General features: G+C 38.4%; 1 protein-coding gene across 1 annotated transcript in view; it reads left to right on the forward strand.

Annotated features, from left to right (window-relative positions):
* Positions 1-17,557, forward strand: part of mtus2a (microtubule associated tumor suppressor candidate 2a) — a 40,409-nt gene that overhangs the window by 20,997 nt on the left and 1,855 nt on the right. Inside the window, exons 6-15 of the mRNA XM_053687062.1 lie at positions 5,022-5,180; positions 8,540-8,638; positions 10,889-11,178; positions 13,031-13,097; positions 14,720-14,934; positions 15,975-16,080; positions 16,200-16,273; positions 16,434-16,532; positions 16,610-16,729; positions 16,930-17,030. Of these exons, the coding sequence (XP_053543037.1) occupies positions 5,022-5,180; positions 8,540-8,638; positions 10,889-11,178; positions 13,031-13,097; positions 14,720-14,934; positions 15,975-16,080; positions 16,200-16,273; positions 16,434-16,532; positions 16,610-16,729; positions 16,930-17,030 (1,330 nt within the window). The remainder of the gene's footprint in view (positions 1-5,021; positions 5,181-8,539; positions 8,639-10,888; positions 11,179-13,030; positions 13,098-14,719; positions 14,935-15,974; positions 16,081-16,199; positions 16,274-16,433; positions 16,533-16,609; positions 16,730-16,929; positions 17,031-17,557) is intronic.

The raw sequence follows: 17,557 nt of genomic DNA on the forward strand, positions 1-17,557 counted from the left end.
TCCCGAGTTCATCCCTTGTTCCGAGTACCTCCTTATGAAGTTGTTTTTGTGTGTCTATTGCATAAAAACATATAATTATATATATAAAAAAATACTGTATAGTTCATATTTTAAGCTATACTGTGACAATGTTGCTATAAAATCAGGATGGTCCAATAAGCAAAGCATGATGGTTTAAAATATTTTGAGCCATTATAGAGCAAATACTTTTATTATGCATCAATGGCCAAAGCATCAGCAATTTGCATGGCTAAAGAGCTCAGACATTGCTGGCCATGCTCTCAGGTGCAGAGTAGAAATATCCAGGCCAGACTCTGATAGTCTGTTGCTCAGATTCTTGAAAGAAAGGACCAATTACTCCACATGCTTTAATCCTATCCCATCCTTGGACCATGAGCAATTTTAACGGTCTTTGGAGCCTATAGCCAGATCCAAGCACACACACACATACACACACACACACACATACGCACACACATATACAGATCTACACATGCTCCCTGTAATGGGAAAAGCCAGAGATCTCCATCTTTAAGCTATGTTTTGGCTTATGTGTTTATGCAGCACTTCTGTATTACAGCTTTAGTCTGAGAGGAAGGAAGAGAATGAGTTCCATGAGAGAGTCTCACACATGCCTAAGATGCAGTCCACCTACACAAATAAATCATATGGTGCTGAAACACTGGTCCTGTACAACTCTCTCATATTGATAGCTGTAATTAAATTTTTATTGGCATTCTGCTAAACCCTAATAATGTTTTCATTATATACAAAACTCAGCTGCCAGATTCCTCAGCCGTACTGAAATATCAGCTTGCAGCTACTCCAGAGTTCACTTTTCAAACAAAGCCCTGTTTGTAATGTTTGCAGACTTACATGACTACTCGTCCTCAGTTCCTACTCCGCTTTACATACTTTTTCCATGTGTTAGTGAAAGGTTTGTTTGAGTCTGGGGATTATTTCAGTTTGGCTGTCTGCATGTTTTGTGAAATTACACTGGGTTTAAGAAATTCATATAATATAAATGAATCATATTATTATAGCATTACTCACCACTAGAGCTCCACTGACTCCTCAAGTTATCCTGCTTCACTTTTACCCCTAGCTCTCGGGATGAAACTGATATATTTATAGGAAAGTACATTAATTACACAATCTATAATGAATGATGTAGAAGTATAGGAATATAACAATTGCACAGTTAAAACGTGATGTAAGAAATATATTCCACTAGCTGAACTGTGAGTGATCATCCAGTTTTATAGTACTCATTCCTCAGACAGGAGAAGTGCTCAGGTGGAATATACTCCTCCAGGAGATCAGCAAGACGTGCCACAGCTAAAACATAATACGCAGCACTTTGTTGTCATTGATTTATTATTAAGGTAGCCAATTTCTCTATAGCCCTACTTTGTCTGTGTAGCATTAGCCTAGAATAAAGTCATTATTTCCTCCAATAGGACAAATGTCCAGCTCTTGGACTAATTGATTTTTAATTGCAAGTAAGTTTGTTTTAGTCCATTATCTTCTGTTAAGCAGTTAGTTTTAGGTTAGGTTGTTTTAGTTAGGTATTTCTCAGTGGTATTTTCTGTGCTGGTCTACACTTTGGATTAATGCAGGTTGCTATAAATTCTAAAGTGTCATATGCACATTTTGAGGGTGTGATGTTCCCCTAAAATGATTTATCATAATAGTCAGAGATGTTGTATCATTCAGACCCCCACAGTGTTTGTGTTTATCTCCTTTCTTGTCATCTGTTTTTATGTCATTCAGTCACATGACATATGCCACATTGTACAGATGCAGAACCTCTGACGATCCCCCACTCTGCTGCTTCCACAGTGTCTGTTCCACTGAGACTTTCTTTCTCTGTCAGTCTGTCAGTTCACAGACTATACTATATGATATACTCTGGGGGATGTATTATCACTGTCTCTGAGGATATGTTAAATTGATATGTATTTTTTCTACTGCCATCTTTTTTCCAATTCTCTGATATGTCAGTTCTACCTGCTGAATGTTCTAAATATGCTGCTTTTTGTTATTTGACTTTGGTTATCAACAGGAGTGGAAAGTAACAAACTACTCTCATACTTTGGTACATGGATCATTCTAATGGTACTAAAGAGAAAATAATAAATAATAATAATAAAAATAATAATAATGCATTTAACCCGCTAGAAGACTGTAAGCTAATTTAAAGACAGTATTTGCACATTTGAAATAATTCCATTTCGAGTTTTGCATGTTTCAAAGGAAACAGAGTGATAATGATCTTCAAATGATATGGCCCAAAACCCTTGAAAATATCAGCATTTCACAGCTCAACATCTTGTGGGAACATGCATGCAGTTTACGGGTAAGCCATTAGCTATCTAAGTGAGCTAGATTAGCTAGCCAGATCTTTTGATGTTTTACAATATGAAAGTTCTGTATTATACTTAAGAGGTCACTTCTATGTTCAGCACCAATGGCCTGTTGAGTTAAATATATCTGAGTTCTGCTACAGCCTATAGGTAATGCTCTAGCACCTTTGCTCCATAGCTAACTATGTAGCTCTAAAAGCATGAGTTAACAAACCTATGAAGCTACTGATACCCCAATACCATTTGGATAAGTTAGTTATCCAGCTAACTTTTTTTATATACTGTTGATAATCGAGGTGGTTATCATAACTTATATGGTTAGTTAGCATAATTCTTTTTCTTTTTTTTAAAAAGCATTTCTCAGATAAAGAACATTTTCAGATTAGTTGTCAATTGTAGACATGTAAAAAGTTATTTGTAAAGTAATTTCTCAAGTAGTTTTTCACCAGACAACTTATTTACGCTACTCTTACTTGAGTAATTTTCTTTATTACTATGTTTACCTATGAATCATCAAAATACAGTAGCAGTACTTTTACTTATGTCAGTGTGTTTAGTTTTTTTCAATATTGGTTATCAGATTTAATATGATTATGGGGTCCATTTTTGGCTTTTTTATTAATCAAAGTAAATGAATTCACTGGAGGAAGTAAATTGTTTTTCAAATACATTCCAACAGCTGTTTTTCAGCAGCATTCCAATCCTATTTCTGTCTCTCTTTTCCTCTATTACACCTTTGATAAAATAACCACTTGGTCGCCTGTCAGTTTGCCATGAGCTGGACTGAAGTATGTAATTGGTGTGCATAGAGCTCCATGTTATCCTTTTCACTCTGGTGGCCCATGCTGACATGTGACAGTAGATGGCTCGCTTTGCATAATCTTTAACGTCAGCCATTTCACTGTCATTTCAAGGTGGGTGTTGGCTTGATGGTTCATGGTTAATAATGCATGCCAGCCTATGGCACATCTGTGGTGTGTTTGCCAGACTGGAATACCTGCTGTGGTGGAGAAGCATTGCTGATGTTTCCATTCGTATGTCTAAAAGTCAAAAGCTTGCCTTTTTTAAAAATTTTTTTATTTTTTTCTGTTGAATCCTCAAATTGTGTGTTGCCTCTTTCCTTTTCTTGGTTCTTGCTTCATCACATCATCTCTGTTTCTCTCTGTTACCCTCTAGTTGTTTCTTTCTCTCACTCTTTTTATATCCTCCTTACAGTATAGAGTATTTATCCCTGTAGCCCTCTTCTTGCTTGCCTCCATCTTCTCACACTTTCTGCTCTAACTGTATGCACTTACCACTCAATAATAATCAACATAACTCCCCTCTTCCTCACCCCACCACCAATACCTCATCTTCATTCTCTCTTCCTCTCCCCCTACCCCTCCCCCTCTTTCCCCCTACTGAGATTCCTTTTGTTCTGCCACACTGCATGTTTTCTAAATGCTTCTGTCTGAGACAAAAACAGCTGATGGCTTAATTTTCCTCTCCGATACAGCTTCCACCAAATCAAATTATGTGTTTATCATTTCTTTTAAAATGCTGTGTATAGTAAATTATGAATCATGTGTTTCTAAGTCAGAAACAGAGTCTTGTGTTTATTCAGTTGTGCATTTGTCATTATAAGGAAAATGTCAATGATGCTTTGCGTTCAGTACAAGTAGAGTCATCTCTGCGGTTGGTTCTCTTCAGAACTCGTATGCTCTATGTGTATGAGTGTGAATGTGTGTATTAGTTTAACATTAATTAAGGATTTAATTGTCTCCTCTGGGAAACTTAAGAGGTGGGCTTTTTGTGATACTTTTCTTTAGGTCTGCCAACATTTATTAAGCCACTAGCCAGGGCACAGCTCACCACACATTTACACATTATGCATAATGCGGAGTGTCTAATTGGGACTTATTATGACAGGAACTGTTGTCTCCTGATCACAGAGCTCATATGCTGTCCAACTGGATGGAAGCTGATTTTGCATTGTCAGTCATAACTTTCAGCCCTTATTCCTCCTGGAGTGTTATGGAGGGATGTGCAGAGAGTCTTGTTGCACTTGGTGTTCAGGAAATGGTACTACCATTTAGATAATTGCACAGAAGTACGGCAGTGTGAAAATCTGTACCGCTATAACTCTTAGTTGCTTAAATAGTTCCACATAGTGCTCACTAGGAGGTGGCACATGCTGGTGTGTTTGAAAGGAGACATCCTACATAGGAGCTGGGGCAAATATCATTCTGTTCGCATTGGTCCATTTGCTTTTGTCTTGTTGTTTTTTTGTGACCAACAGGTCAAATTGATCCTCTCCTTTTCTTTACTCCTTCTTTGAAACCTGCTACCATGGTGATGTCTAAAGACATCAGACTTGTGTGTTCTTTCACAGCACCATGACACAAAAGCATCTACAATATATTAGAAATGTTGAGGTTTGTGTCAGACAGGGTGTATGCTGAGTAGTGTAAATGAGGTTACTGAGGTGCAGTGGATGATTTTAAGAGCAAAAATGCTAATGAGACATTAAAGAAGAACATAGATGAGTGCATAGATGAAAGCTATAGGGTTGCTGACATTGACAGCAGGGTTAAGGAAAGGCTGATAAGCCTTATCTTGTTGGTGCTGTTTAATAATGTGCTAACTGATGGGTTTTATTTGATTGTTTGTAAATAGGTCCTGGAAGTGTCACCGATGACCCACCTTTTCACAGGGTGATTACAGCTTCATGTGGAGAACGGCAGAGAGTGCCATGCCGCAGCAGCCCACAGCCCCCCAGCACTCCTGTACCCACCCGCCGCCCACTGCTGCCTCCTCCACCAGGCTCCCCAGTCGGTAAGAACATGAAAAAGATACTGAGATCTTTTATTTTCCATGATAAGAAGTCAAAAAAAATTTAATCCACACTACCAGACACACTGCTATTTATGCCATGAACAAACCTCCCCTCCAGCCAGGCAACTCTATACTAAATCAATAGTTTGTATCATTATTTCAGGATAGGTCCTTGAATGCTGTGTTTAGAAATCTAGTTTAAAGTGCAAATTTTGGCAGCTGCATTTTAAAAGGGTTTTTTTTTTTTGCAGTGTGTATAAGTTGAAAGAAGTTGGTTGTGCTGCAGATGGGAGATTTGCAAACCCATGGGAGCTTCTCTTATTGAGGCACATTATTGCCACTAAGTGTCAAGCTGAAGAGTAAAGACAGGTTGTCAAGCGGGAATAATGATTCCAGTGACCACAGCAACCATGATGTCATTAATCTCACAGACATTGCAGTGGGCGGAGTAACCAATGGTGTATAGCTGCTGGGCTGTGAAGAGTTATTATTCCAATATTGCTGAGATGATAAAATCTGGGGCAATACTTCATCTGCTTTATCAAACCTCTATAGACTGTCATGAACTAGACTATCAAATGATTCTTAACAACGTTTATTTCAGTTCAATACAGTTTTATTTCTCTAAAGATTTTAACAATACACATTGTCACAAACCAACCTTTCAGACATATGAATGTAGATTTATATTTAGATCCCTAATGAGCAAGTCAGAGGTGGCATTGACAAGGAAAAACTCCTTGAGGAAAAACCTTGAGAGAACCCAGATCCAAAAAGAAACCCATCCTCTTCTGAGTGACAATAGGTAGGGGGATTATAAATCATTAGAGTTTAGAATGTAAAGGCAAACAGAACTAAACAGAACTGAGTTGAAGGGATGTTTGGGATGAGTATCACAGCCTTTATGATTACAACAGCAGTTCTTAAGTCTACATTCTCCAGGTAAGATTATCCACAAAACAAAAGGTGATTCTTGGGCTTTAATTGTTATTGTTTTTTTTAATTATTTTTGTAAGTGCAAAACGTAGGGTATTGATGTGGGACCATTCGCAGCAGCAGAAAGTACAGAGAATCAGAAGTAGAGCATCAGGATGAATCAGGCAGGTCTGCAGGGTGAGAGGAGCAGTAGAATCATGTCAGGATCAACCATTGGCATCACAACAGGCAGGAGTATATGTATAGCATGTGAAAGAATGTTTATCTACCTTTCAACAGCATGTCAGAATATGTGAAAGTAGAATACATGTGAACTGATTTTGAAATGGACAGAACCAGATGAGATGAGCTGATAGACAACAGGTGATTTAATAAACACTGACAACCATAAACTGGAAATAAAGTGAAAGAAAAAAGAATGATGTTGAGTGTATACATTGTTTACACAACCTCAACAACCATAAAATTGTTGACAAATTGCTTAAAATTAGTTTATTTGCTGGTTGATGACAGGTTGTTAACAGTCTATAAGGGGTTTGTTGACTGTTTATAGAGTGCCTACAGTGGACTATCCAAATATAGTGTTACCAAAAAGGGTGATCTAAATACTGTATTTGTGGTATACTAAAATTGCCTGCGCTGGTTGTTAATCAATCTACTTTATCTTTTCACATGAAATGATCGTTAAGCCTGTATGTTCTATTAGATGCAAATGTATATACACTATATGGCCAAAAGTTTGTGGACACCTTACCATCACATTCATATATGTTTCTGAACAGCCCATTCCAGATTTAGCCCTCCTTTGCTGTTATAATAGCCGCCACTCTTCTGGGAAGGCTTTCCATTCAATTATGGAGCATGGCTATGGGGATTTGCCCGTTCAGCCACAAAAGCATTAGTGAGGTCGGGCACTGATTTTGAGCAAGGATGCCTTGAGTGCAGCCTGGGTTCCAAATTATAACAAAGGTGTTCAGTGGGGTTGAGGTCACGGCAGACCAATCGAGTTCTTCCACTCCAACCTTCTGAGTGTGTGTGTGTGTGTGTGTGTGTGTGTGTGTGTGTGTGTGTGTGTGTGTGTGTGTGTGTGTGTGTGTGTGTGTGTGTGTGTGTGTTCTGTTTTATCTGTATACAGTGAACACACAAAGACAGCATTTGTTTTTAAATTAAGACCTATAACCAGCTAAGCTCAGTGTATTGTTATTGGTATTTGTCCTTGTCATTTGTCCAGTGTGTTTCTTTTAAAGCCAGTGTGTTCCTTTTTTCTTATCAATTGTGCCTATTCCACTGAAAGAACATTTATTGATGCTTCAGGGTCTTTCTGCTCATCTTCTAAACATTTGCTTTCCACTTTATGAACAATAATAGACAAAAGGCATAGGCAGCAGGAACATGGCCTGGATCCTATATTTTTATCAGCCCTGTATCACTCTCAGTCTTCAGCCCATTAATCTTTAAGCACAGCTTCCTGTTCCTGCAGTGTGTGTAGCCATATAGCAGCTCCAGAGTCAGGGGGGAGAGGGCTGCCAGAGCTGCTAACCCAGCAGGGAGTGCTGAAATGGGTTTGAATCTTAGCAGGAGCTGGTGGTGGTGGTTGTTGGAAATAATTGCTACAGAACTTTTCAAAGTCTCTTCTTTACACACTGCTTCTGAAAAGGATGGAATCTAGGAATTGCTCCAGTATTTAAATTCACACCAGTTTCTTGCCTCCAGTGTTGGGATATATTTTGAGAGGATGGTGTGGAGTGTACATGATGATGATGTTAGGGTTTTGGGAGCATCTGGATTTAGTACTAGCATGCCTGAGGGTCTAGTTGTGTGGTTGTTTGCTTCATGTGAAGATGAGTTAACAGTAATGAGGAGCTCTGGGACCCAAAAATCATAGAATTGGATGCTCTATATTTTAAGAAAATTATGCTATTATTATTAATGATTGTTAATAATATAGAAATGATAAGTAACAAATTGTGTCTTTTGCTTAACTATGTTCCAAAAATTAGGTAATATTATTAGATTCATTCAGTGCTTGAATTTAGTGCCTGAGCCAAACAGTGCATGGGATGTAATGCGATTGCATAGGAGAGCTACTGTGGAATCAGCACAACGACTGCTGGTAGAGGGACGTATTAGAGTGCAGTAGTGTGTGTGAGGGTCGCAGCATATCATTCCAGCTAGGCTAAGGTATTAAAGGAGCGTGAGTCTGCCTCATTTAGTGCCTGACTGCACCTTATTGAAATCGATCTTTCTCTCTGGCACCACAGCATGGAGTAACACAGAGAAAGAAAAAGAAGGAAAGAGAAAGGTGCCTACAGAACTCTAGCTATCTGACACATCTATGTGCCAGCTAACATGCACAGTACACTCATCTTTCACTATTTTTATCACTAATTATTTACTTACTGTTTACTGTTTATGCATATTAGGCTCTCGCAAAGACTTTCAGAAGACTTCTGAAGGCTCTCATTCAGTGCTCTCATCCCCAAAGCGTCTGGCGGTTGTTTCACCCAAACCTCAATCACCAGGTGAGAAAAAGATCTGTCCTGCATCAACTTTTTTTGTGATCAACATTGATTATAAAACTATATATTGCTATGGTTTTGGTTAAGACATACAAAAGATTAATTAAAGGAAGAATAGATAACCAAATATAGGATATAGGCTGCAATCCCCATAGATATAAAGTACATGAAAAAACAATGTAAGCCAACACAGCCCCTAAAAACCTATATTATCCTTGTGTGGATTGTAGGTAACAAATATTTAAATTACTTAAAAACTTATGGAATGGTCAGATGGAGAGCATACATGGAAATGAGGTGCATGTGTTGGGAAGTACATGGTTATTCCATTCATACAGTTTTACACCACAGGGGTCCAGGTCAGCCACTCAATTCAAAGTTCACAATCCCTCTTGTCTGATATACTCACCGTCTACCCACCATCCTTCAATCCTCATTATCTCTTTATGAGACTGCTATAAGCACAAACCAATGGTACCATGTAGTATATATATTACATCGCATTGCATTACAGAACAATACTTTAACATTTCAATGCATAACATTACATTACTAACAGAAGTGAATCTAGAGACTTTCAGGAAAATACAATAGGCTCTCCTGGCTCTCCTTTATTGCCATTTGTTATACAGCATATTTGTTATGCCTTACTTATAGTTATTATAAGAAGCACATGTATTTTAATTTAGCTCTAGTCAGGGAAGGCGAAAGACATCTGTTTTTTCGGTTAAAAAACAATTATTCCCTAATCCAAACTGTAGGCTTATAAATTTATATTATGTTTCACTACAATGAGATAACTGTCTGAAAGTGGTAGCATCATTCTGCATAATCTGTAGATACTTTAAAAGACCAAACTATCAAGACAATGTAACAACAAAATGACAAAAACTATCAAGATAAACAATGATTTCTACCATAATAATAATAATAATAATAATAATAATAATAATTACTAGCTAAATAATAAACATTAGAGTTTCAACCCGAGTGCCAATTCCTACATAGCAGGCTTAGCCTATAGTTGTCATTCTTAATTATTGCCTTATTAGATTATATCCACCATTTACCACGGTTCTGCCTCTTTTCCTCTTTTCTTCATTATGCAAATGTGACAATTCAAAATGAACTTGCACAAGTGCCACACACCTGCAATATGGGGCCCCATTTAGGAGGCATACCTGGTATAACAGTGTACAGTTCCCATCTGAGATTAGAGAAGGGTTCTGCACTTTGCCATTTTCATGCACTAAGTGTCTGCTTTCAGTGGGGCTACTCAAAACCCTCGTCCTGTCCTGTACATACGACTCTGATGACATCAACATTCGTTTACATTATACATACCATCAAGTATCACTAGGCTTCATATATTACAATAAAATAAATAGTGTATAAATCTGTGAGGGGACACACATACAGTGAGCTGACCTGCAGATGAACCTGTAGATGATTCGCTCTCTCTCCCTCTCTCTCTCTCTCTCTCTCTCTCTCTCTCTCTCTCTCTCTCTCTCTCTCTCTCTCCCCATATCTTTACTTAAAAGCTTCTGTCACATTGTCACCTCTGAGTTGCGAGAAACATTTTCTACCCTTCTATTAGACCTGTTTTATTACCAAGACTCCAAGACTTTTCTTCTGTTGTCATAGAGATGACTCAATGACTGTATGGCAAACCATTCTTGTGGCATGTATTAGCCTATATATACATACATGCATTTGTTTGTGTGAACAATCTGATGGATGTGGGTGTGTGTGCATTAGAGATTAAATGCATGAGCCCCCTCAAATCACTTTATGTGACTTATGATCTTGTAATCTGTGTATGGAGGTTAATGTACAAGCATGTTTATCAGTCAATATGACAGTAATGGATTTATGAATTTTGGTTCATTCGAAAGTTGTTAAAACAGATTTCTTACTGCCTGCTGTCAGATTCAAAAGCACTTTGTGACATGTGGTGTGGCATTTAGGGTAGTAGGGTGCAAACACACACATGACACTATAGGGTTGTGTATATTCTCTGCTGGAGCAGAGTGGCCTTTTTCTATGACACACAGAAAGGAAAAGTGTCCATTTGCTGTGTCCACAGAGCCTTTTTGATTAGTTTTTTCCTTCCAGAACAAGAGGCCTATATACTGCTCATATTTAATAAACAAATAAAGAAAGGCATGTTAATCTGAACTCATCAGGTCCTCAGAGTTCATGGGCTGTGACACCTACTTTAACTTCTGCATGAAACTGGTCTCCTCTCTCCAGTCCTGCAGAGACAGAGGGCAGTAGCAGCGCGGGTCCCTGGAGTCCCTGGAAGCTCGAGCGTGCCAGTTACAGGACGCAGCGTCTCCCCAGGCTCAGAAAAGAAAAAAGAAGAGGCACAGAGGAAGGAGAAAGAGCGAGAGGAGCAGGAGAAGCAAGAGGAGGAGGTGCTGCAGCTGCAAGCTCAATGCAAGGAGCAGAATGGACAACTGCTGGCTCTTCGGGCTGAGCTAAAGAGAACCATGCTGGGTCTGGATGTCTTGGCCATCTGCACCCAGCACTTCTGTCTGAAGGTATTGATAGTAGCATGTAGTTCAGCATGTAAAGATACTCAGTAAAATCACATAGGATCTGAAAGAAAAATGTATGTTAAACAGGTTGTTTTTAACTTAAAGGGTTACACGTTGTTATATAATTGTGATAGTCCAGTGTTAGGCTTTTATAATAATAATAATAATAATAATAATAATAATAATAATAATAATAATAATAATAATAACTTTATTTTTATATAGTGCCTTTAAAGCAGCTTCTCTGGGCACTTCACACAATAAGAAAATACCTAGAAAGAAAAAAATTCACAAAATAAAACACAAACAGACTTGAATGCAAAATGGTTAAAACCATTCAGAAAAAAATTAGCTTTTAGGTTAGATTTAAAAATGCTTTTGGATAAAGATGACAAATACGTACATGATAAAATATTACTTGTAAAAGCAGGTCATTTTATCTGTCTTTTATGCAGCCATGAAATAGTTAGCTGTACATTAACAGGCACATTTGCTTCATTAAGCATTGCTTGTGTTCCTTTACGGACGTTCAGTGATGAGAGTTCTTTAGTATATAGTTATAGTACAAAGAATACTTACACTGAGGCTGTTTGTTTTTATTCATATTATTAAAGATTAAGATATTCTTCCAGACAATAAAAAAACAAAAACAAAAAATTAGTTTCTGTTCTTCACTACAACATTCTCAAGTGGCTTGCTCAATTCAGTGTGCACTCAAATTGAACTCAAATTATTATTTGTTGAAATGATTCCACAAAAGTGTCCCTCTAGAGTGGATTAAAACCTTTCCTTGGCCGATATGATATTCAATTTTTAAAAAATCTCATTTGAATCAACTATGTTGATCAATCAACCGTGAGCATTAGACAGAACCCACATGGGCTGACTTTAAACTGAGCCCTCTGGTGTTCAAAAAGGACAGTGCGGTTTGAATCATTTAGTTCCACAGCTCTTTCTGTTGTTTCTTGGACTTCACTCCTGGAGATCCACAACATACCTAACTCAGCTCATCAGACACTTATTAAGACTTTCATGGTCTGAATTTGATGTGTTAGATAAAGAAAAACACTAATCTCTCGAGGTATGTGGCTTTCCAAGACCCTTATAATGAAATAGTTAATTTTATGATAGTCAGGATCTGTATGGATCAAGATGGCAGACATCTATACACACACACGCACACTCACACACACACACACACACACACACACACACACACACACACACACACACACACACACACACACACACGCTCACACACACGCACACACACACCAACATATCTATGCAGATATGCACTCACACTCAGTGGTTTGTACTTCTAATATATAAAAATGTTGCTGTAATTATAATTATTTTATAATAAGAATTCAGATGAGATTAAATATGATTAAAAATAAACCCTTGTACTTTTTATGCATGTGCCTTCTGCCTAATAATGGTATATTGTAGAGTTAATGAATGGATATTCGATTATCCACTATGAGAGGGGATAATGTGTCTTTAATGTGGATTAATCAACTTTCACTTTTTCATTGCAATTAAACTTTCCGCTTGTTGGTGGTGGTGCACATGAGTTTGAAAACTTAAAATGGAGAAAGAATGAACAGATATTGTAAACACACAACAAAAGCTTTATTGAGTGTCAGCTGAGTATTTCAGCCTGTAGCTGTACTACAACAGTAGGATTTAATGTAGTATAGTTTGTTTAGTGTTAATGTAGCATATAATGGAATATACTTAAAATATGGGTCAGCACCAGGCTGTCATTGTGCAGGTCATGATGCTGCAGTAATCAGTATGTGTATTCCTTGGGATGAGGTGATGGACAATTGTGTGTTTGTGTGTATTTCAGAGTGAAAATAATGAGCAGAAAAAGAAGGATTTGTCTCTGGAGCTCAGCCAGATTCAGGAGGAAGTGGGTAAGTTCTATGTAATTCTTTCAGTTTGTCTGAGAATAAATCATACACGCACCTATTTCCTAATTTCTAACCATATGTGAGTTTAAAACTTTTACCTTCTGTTCCATTTATTCTTGGGTATTCATGTAATACAATAATAGTACATTTCTGTCCCAGACTATAGGCTCTAGTATTCATCCTACATCTATGAGATGTGTCTCTGTACTTTGTAACAATACACACAATTTAAGTTGTTTGAAAAGATGAAAGGGTATATACATTTTAGGGGGGAGTGCTTAGAGGTGGAGACAAAGACAAAGGTAACGACCTTAAACAATGCATGCAAAGGAAGTTATAGGAACCCGCCCCAGGCTCTACAGTTTCACCAGTCATAATCCAATCAGCTTAACTATACAGTTGCAATCAAAATTATTCAACCCCCATTGCAAATTAGGTTTATTGTCAAAATGTACAAACTTGCTTGTTTGCAATGAACAAATCAAAGAAAAGCAACTGAAATAGTTCAACACAACAAATGCTTCAAGTGGTTTCCCTAAATTCAAGTGAAAATGCAACTTATAATAATTTCTCCAGTTTCAGAAGTATTCAACCCCTTCATGGCAAGCATCTTTAGTACTTAGTAGAGCACCCTTTTGCTGTTATGACCTGCTGCAAATGAGATGCATAGCTTCTGGCATCGTTTCTGAGGAATCTTAGCCTATTCCTCATGAGCAATGGCCTCCAATTTAGGGATGTCACGATACGAAAAATCTAATAGTTGGTACCGATACCGCCAAATGTACACGATACTCGGTACCAAAGTCGATACCACGGTGTGGTTCCACCATAACCACACCACCATACTTCAATGAATCCATCTTGTCTTCCACACGCTGCAGGTTTCCAGTGCCAAAGCATATAAAGCAGCCCCGGAGCATCACCGAGGCACCACCATGCTTGACTATGGACAGAGTGTTCTTTCTTCATTCTTCTTCCTCCAGACATACTACTAATCCATCGTGCTGAAAAGTTCCAGTTTTGTTTCATCGCTCCACAGAACAGAATCGCAAAACTTCTGTGGCTTATTCATATGATTTTGAGCGACTTTTCTTGTGCTCTTGTCAGTAGTTGTGTACATATTGGAGTTCTGTCATGGAAACCTTCTGCGTTTAGTACACACCTTACTGTGCTCACTGAAACCTCAGTGCCTGTTGCCACCAAGTCTTGCTGCAGGTCTTTTGCAGTCACTCGAGGGTTTTTCGCAACCTGCCTTCTCAGAAATCTGCTTGCAGCCATTGCTAGCTTCCTTTTTTGCCCCGTCCAGGTATTTAATTCATTTTCTGCCCCTAGCCAGTTCAGGTATTTCATATGTTCCAGCAACAAATGTATTGCATATTTGTGCTGTTGTGAGGGATTCCGCACAGGGGGTTGAATAATTTTGGAACCACCATATGCTTCTGTAGCAGATCCTCTGGTGCATCCAGTCACATGAATTTATGTATATTATTTACCTGAAGGCAGCTCATCAAGAAATTACTGTTTCCCTTACCCTCTCTGGTCTGATTAGTGAAACATGGTTTGTTAAAAGTATGTTTAAAGTGTATATGTATGCTGAGTCTGCCCTCTTCCTCCCTCATGGCCAGCTTGCACCGCTACACGATGGAAGCTCCTGCAGCAGGAAAAGTCTGCGCTGGAGCACAGTTTCGAGCTGCAGCTGAAAGAGCTCCAGGAGCAGCAGGAGGCTGAGCTTGCCACTCTGGAGGAAGAGCTCAGAACACGGCACGCCTGTGACACAGACCACCTGAGAGCTGAGCACCAGTCACATGTGGAGGAACTGCGAACCCAGCAACAGGAGCAGGTGTGCGTGTGTGTGTGTGTGTGTGTGTGTGTGTGTGTGTGTGTGTGTGTGTGTGTGTGTGTGTGTGTGTGTGTGTGAGTGTGTGAGTGTGTGTGTGTGTGTGTGTGTGTGTGTGTGTGTGTGTGTGTGTGTGTGTGTGTGTGTGTGTGTAAGTTTATGATCCGCCTTAGCCTATAATCAAGCTGATGAAAGGTTACTACTACAGTCTTATTCTGTTCAGTGTTTAGCATTTTAACAATCCCAAATTTTATTGCATTTCTAAGTGTGCAGTTGTAATGCACAATATATTTTCTTCATCTTAATTAGTAGCAATGCACACTATGGTAAATGGTCTGTGCTTATATAGCGCTTTTTTAACCCTAGTGGTTCTACAAAGCGCTTTACACTGGTTCTCATTCACCCATTCACACACACACACACCAATGGTAGCAGAGCTGCCATACAAGGCGCTAACTTGCCATCGGGAGCAACTTGGGGTTCAGTGTCTTGCCCAAGGACACTTCAGCATGTGGAGTCACCTGAGCCACAGCCGACCACTATATTTATGGAAGTAGGAACTCAAAACATTTTTATATTCTGGGGAGCCTCCTTAAAAGCAGACATACTTGCATATAAGAATTGGAAAGAATATACAACAGAGACTAATCTTTTTTTTATTTGAAAAGAGTCAATTTAATACTTCTTACCTTCAGGTAAAAAAAGCTGAATGTAATCTCTGTAATACAAAATTAATTATTTGAAAAACATTTTGACCTTAAGAGAACATAAAGACAGCTGGCTTTTTGACAGGTATGCAGTGCTAAACAGTTCTCTAGCTAAAAGTTTTGGCCTTATATGCTGATCCTGTTTTTTTTCCATGTCCCAAAGGAAAAGGGCACAGCTAAGTATAGAACTGGAAAATGTACATCATATACTATATATACAGCAGGTTAGATGAAAAAGAGACACAGTGACTCAATATGTTGTATAAAACAAAGATACTGTAAATAAAAACAATGGGAATATCAATTCAAGTCTAAAATCATTTTGTTTCTTTGCAGATTGAAGAGTTAACAGCTCAACATGAGTCGGCCTTGGAAGACCTAAGAACCATGCATAACATGACCATGGCAGGTCTGCAGGAGGAGCACGCCAGGACCATGAGAGGTGTGTGTTCATACAGTATTTTGATTATTTTATCCGTTAGGTCTCATGTATCTCATTGCAGGCAGATTGCAAAGGCATAACTGTACGTATGTCTTGCTTGTATTATGTCCTGATTTCAGACCTGAGGAAAACCCATGAAAAACAAAAAGCTACTCTAGAGAATGATTTTGAAAATAATAAACTCTCCCTTCAGGTAAGGTCACATGCACTTAACTGACAAGTTTAAGATTTATGAACTAAATCTTATATCAGCAAATATTGTGCCATGCTGTCATGGCATTAAGACGTGTTGGCCTCTAACTGATTTAAGGTAAACCATTTCAGATGTTTACAGTGAAATGTATGTGTTTTAGGATCAGGTTGACATGCTGACGTTTCAGAATCGAGCCTTACAAGACAAAGCCAAACGCTTTGAAGAGGCACTGAGGAAGAGTGCAGATGAGCAGATATTGGTACAATTTATTCACACACACTCTAACACATTTAAATGATTCATGGGGTGTATAATGGGTTTGTTTGTGTGCTTTAGGATGCTCTCGCCCCATACCAGCACATTGAGCAAGACCTTAAGAGCCTGAAGGAGGTTCTGGAGATGAAGAACCAGCAGATACATGACCAGGAGAGGAAGATCTGCCAACTAGAGAAAGTGGTAAGCTCTAAAATAATGTTCCACATTTTATGATGATTAGGTTCTTATTTAATACTGTGAGGATACAGTATGTACTGTAGAAGGTTATGATGGCACATACAAGACCCACATTCTCTAACAAATTGTTCTATGGAACAGTGAATATATGTGAAGTGTATAGGAATTTAATAGGGAGCCCTGTGGTTACCTGATCATTTGAGCAGGCCCAAAAGAACATATACCTGGAGGAGAAGGTGCAGGTTCTACAACAGCAGAACGAGGACCTGAAGGCTCGCATTGACCGCAATGTTGCCCTGTCCAGGTAATCCTCTCCAGCAATAACCTTTTATTCTTCATTAACATTTCATTAAATAATGATTTATTTATTTATTTTTACAGTTGGCTCCAAATGAATGAGTAAACTGACAAAAACTGCTATTATAAACAAAACTACTAACTGTTGCCTATCATTCAAGAAAGCATTATTTAAAAAAAAAACAGAAATCATAAGTCCTTATATAAAATTTTAATTTTAGTGTGGATAAATCACTGGACCATGCACTTTTAATTTTCCGATGATATGTTTTTAATACCTTTTTGAAGAGAAGCTCATTTTTCAATTCTTTAGACATGTTTTTGTTTCTAACGCATTCATACATAATTAGTACATATAGGTAGAAGATGGGCACACTGTGGCTTAGTGTTTAGCACGTTCGTCTCACACCTCCAGAGTTGGGGGTTCGATTCCCGCCGCTGCCTTGTGTGTGTGAAGTTTGCATGCTCTCTCCATGCTGCAGGAGTTTCCTCCGGGTATCCCGGTTTCCTCCTCCAGTACAAAGACATGCATGG

The sequence above is a fragment of the Ictalurus punctatus genome, chromosome 16 (genome assembly GCF_001660625.3).
Source record: "Ictalurus punctatus breed USDA103 chromosome 16, Coco_2.0, whole genome shotgun sequence".
NCBI lineage: Eukaryota > Metazoa > Chordata > Actinopteri > Siluriformes > Ictaluridae > Ictalurus > Ictalurus punctatus.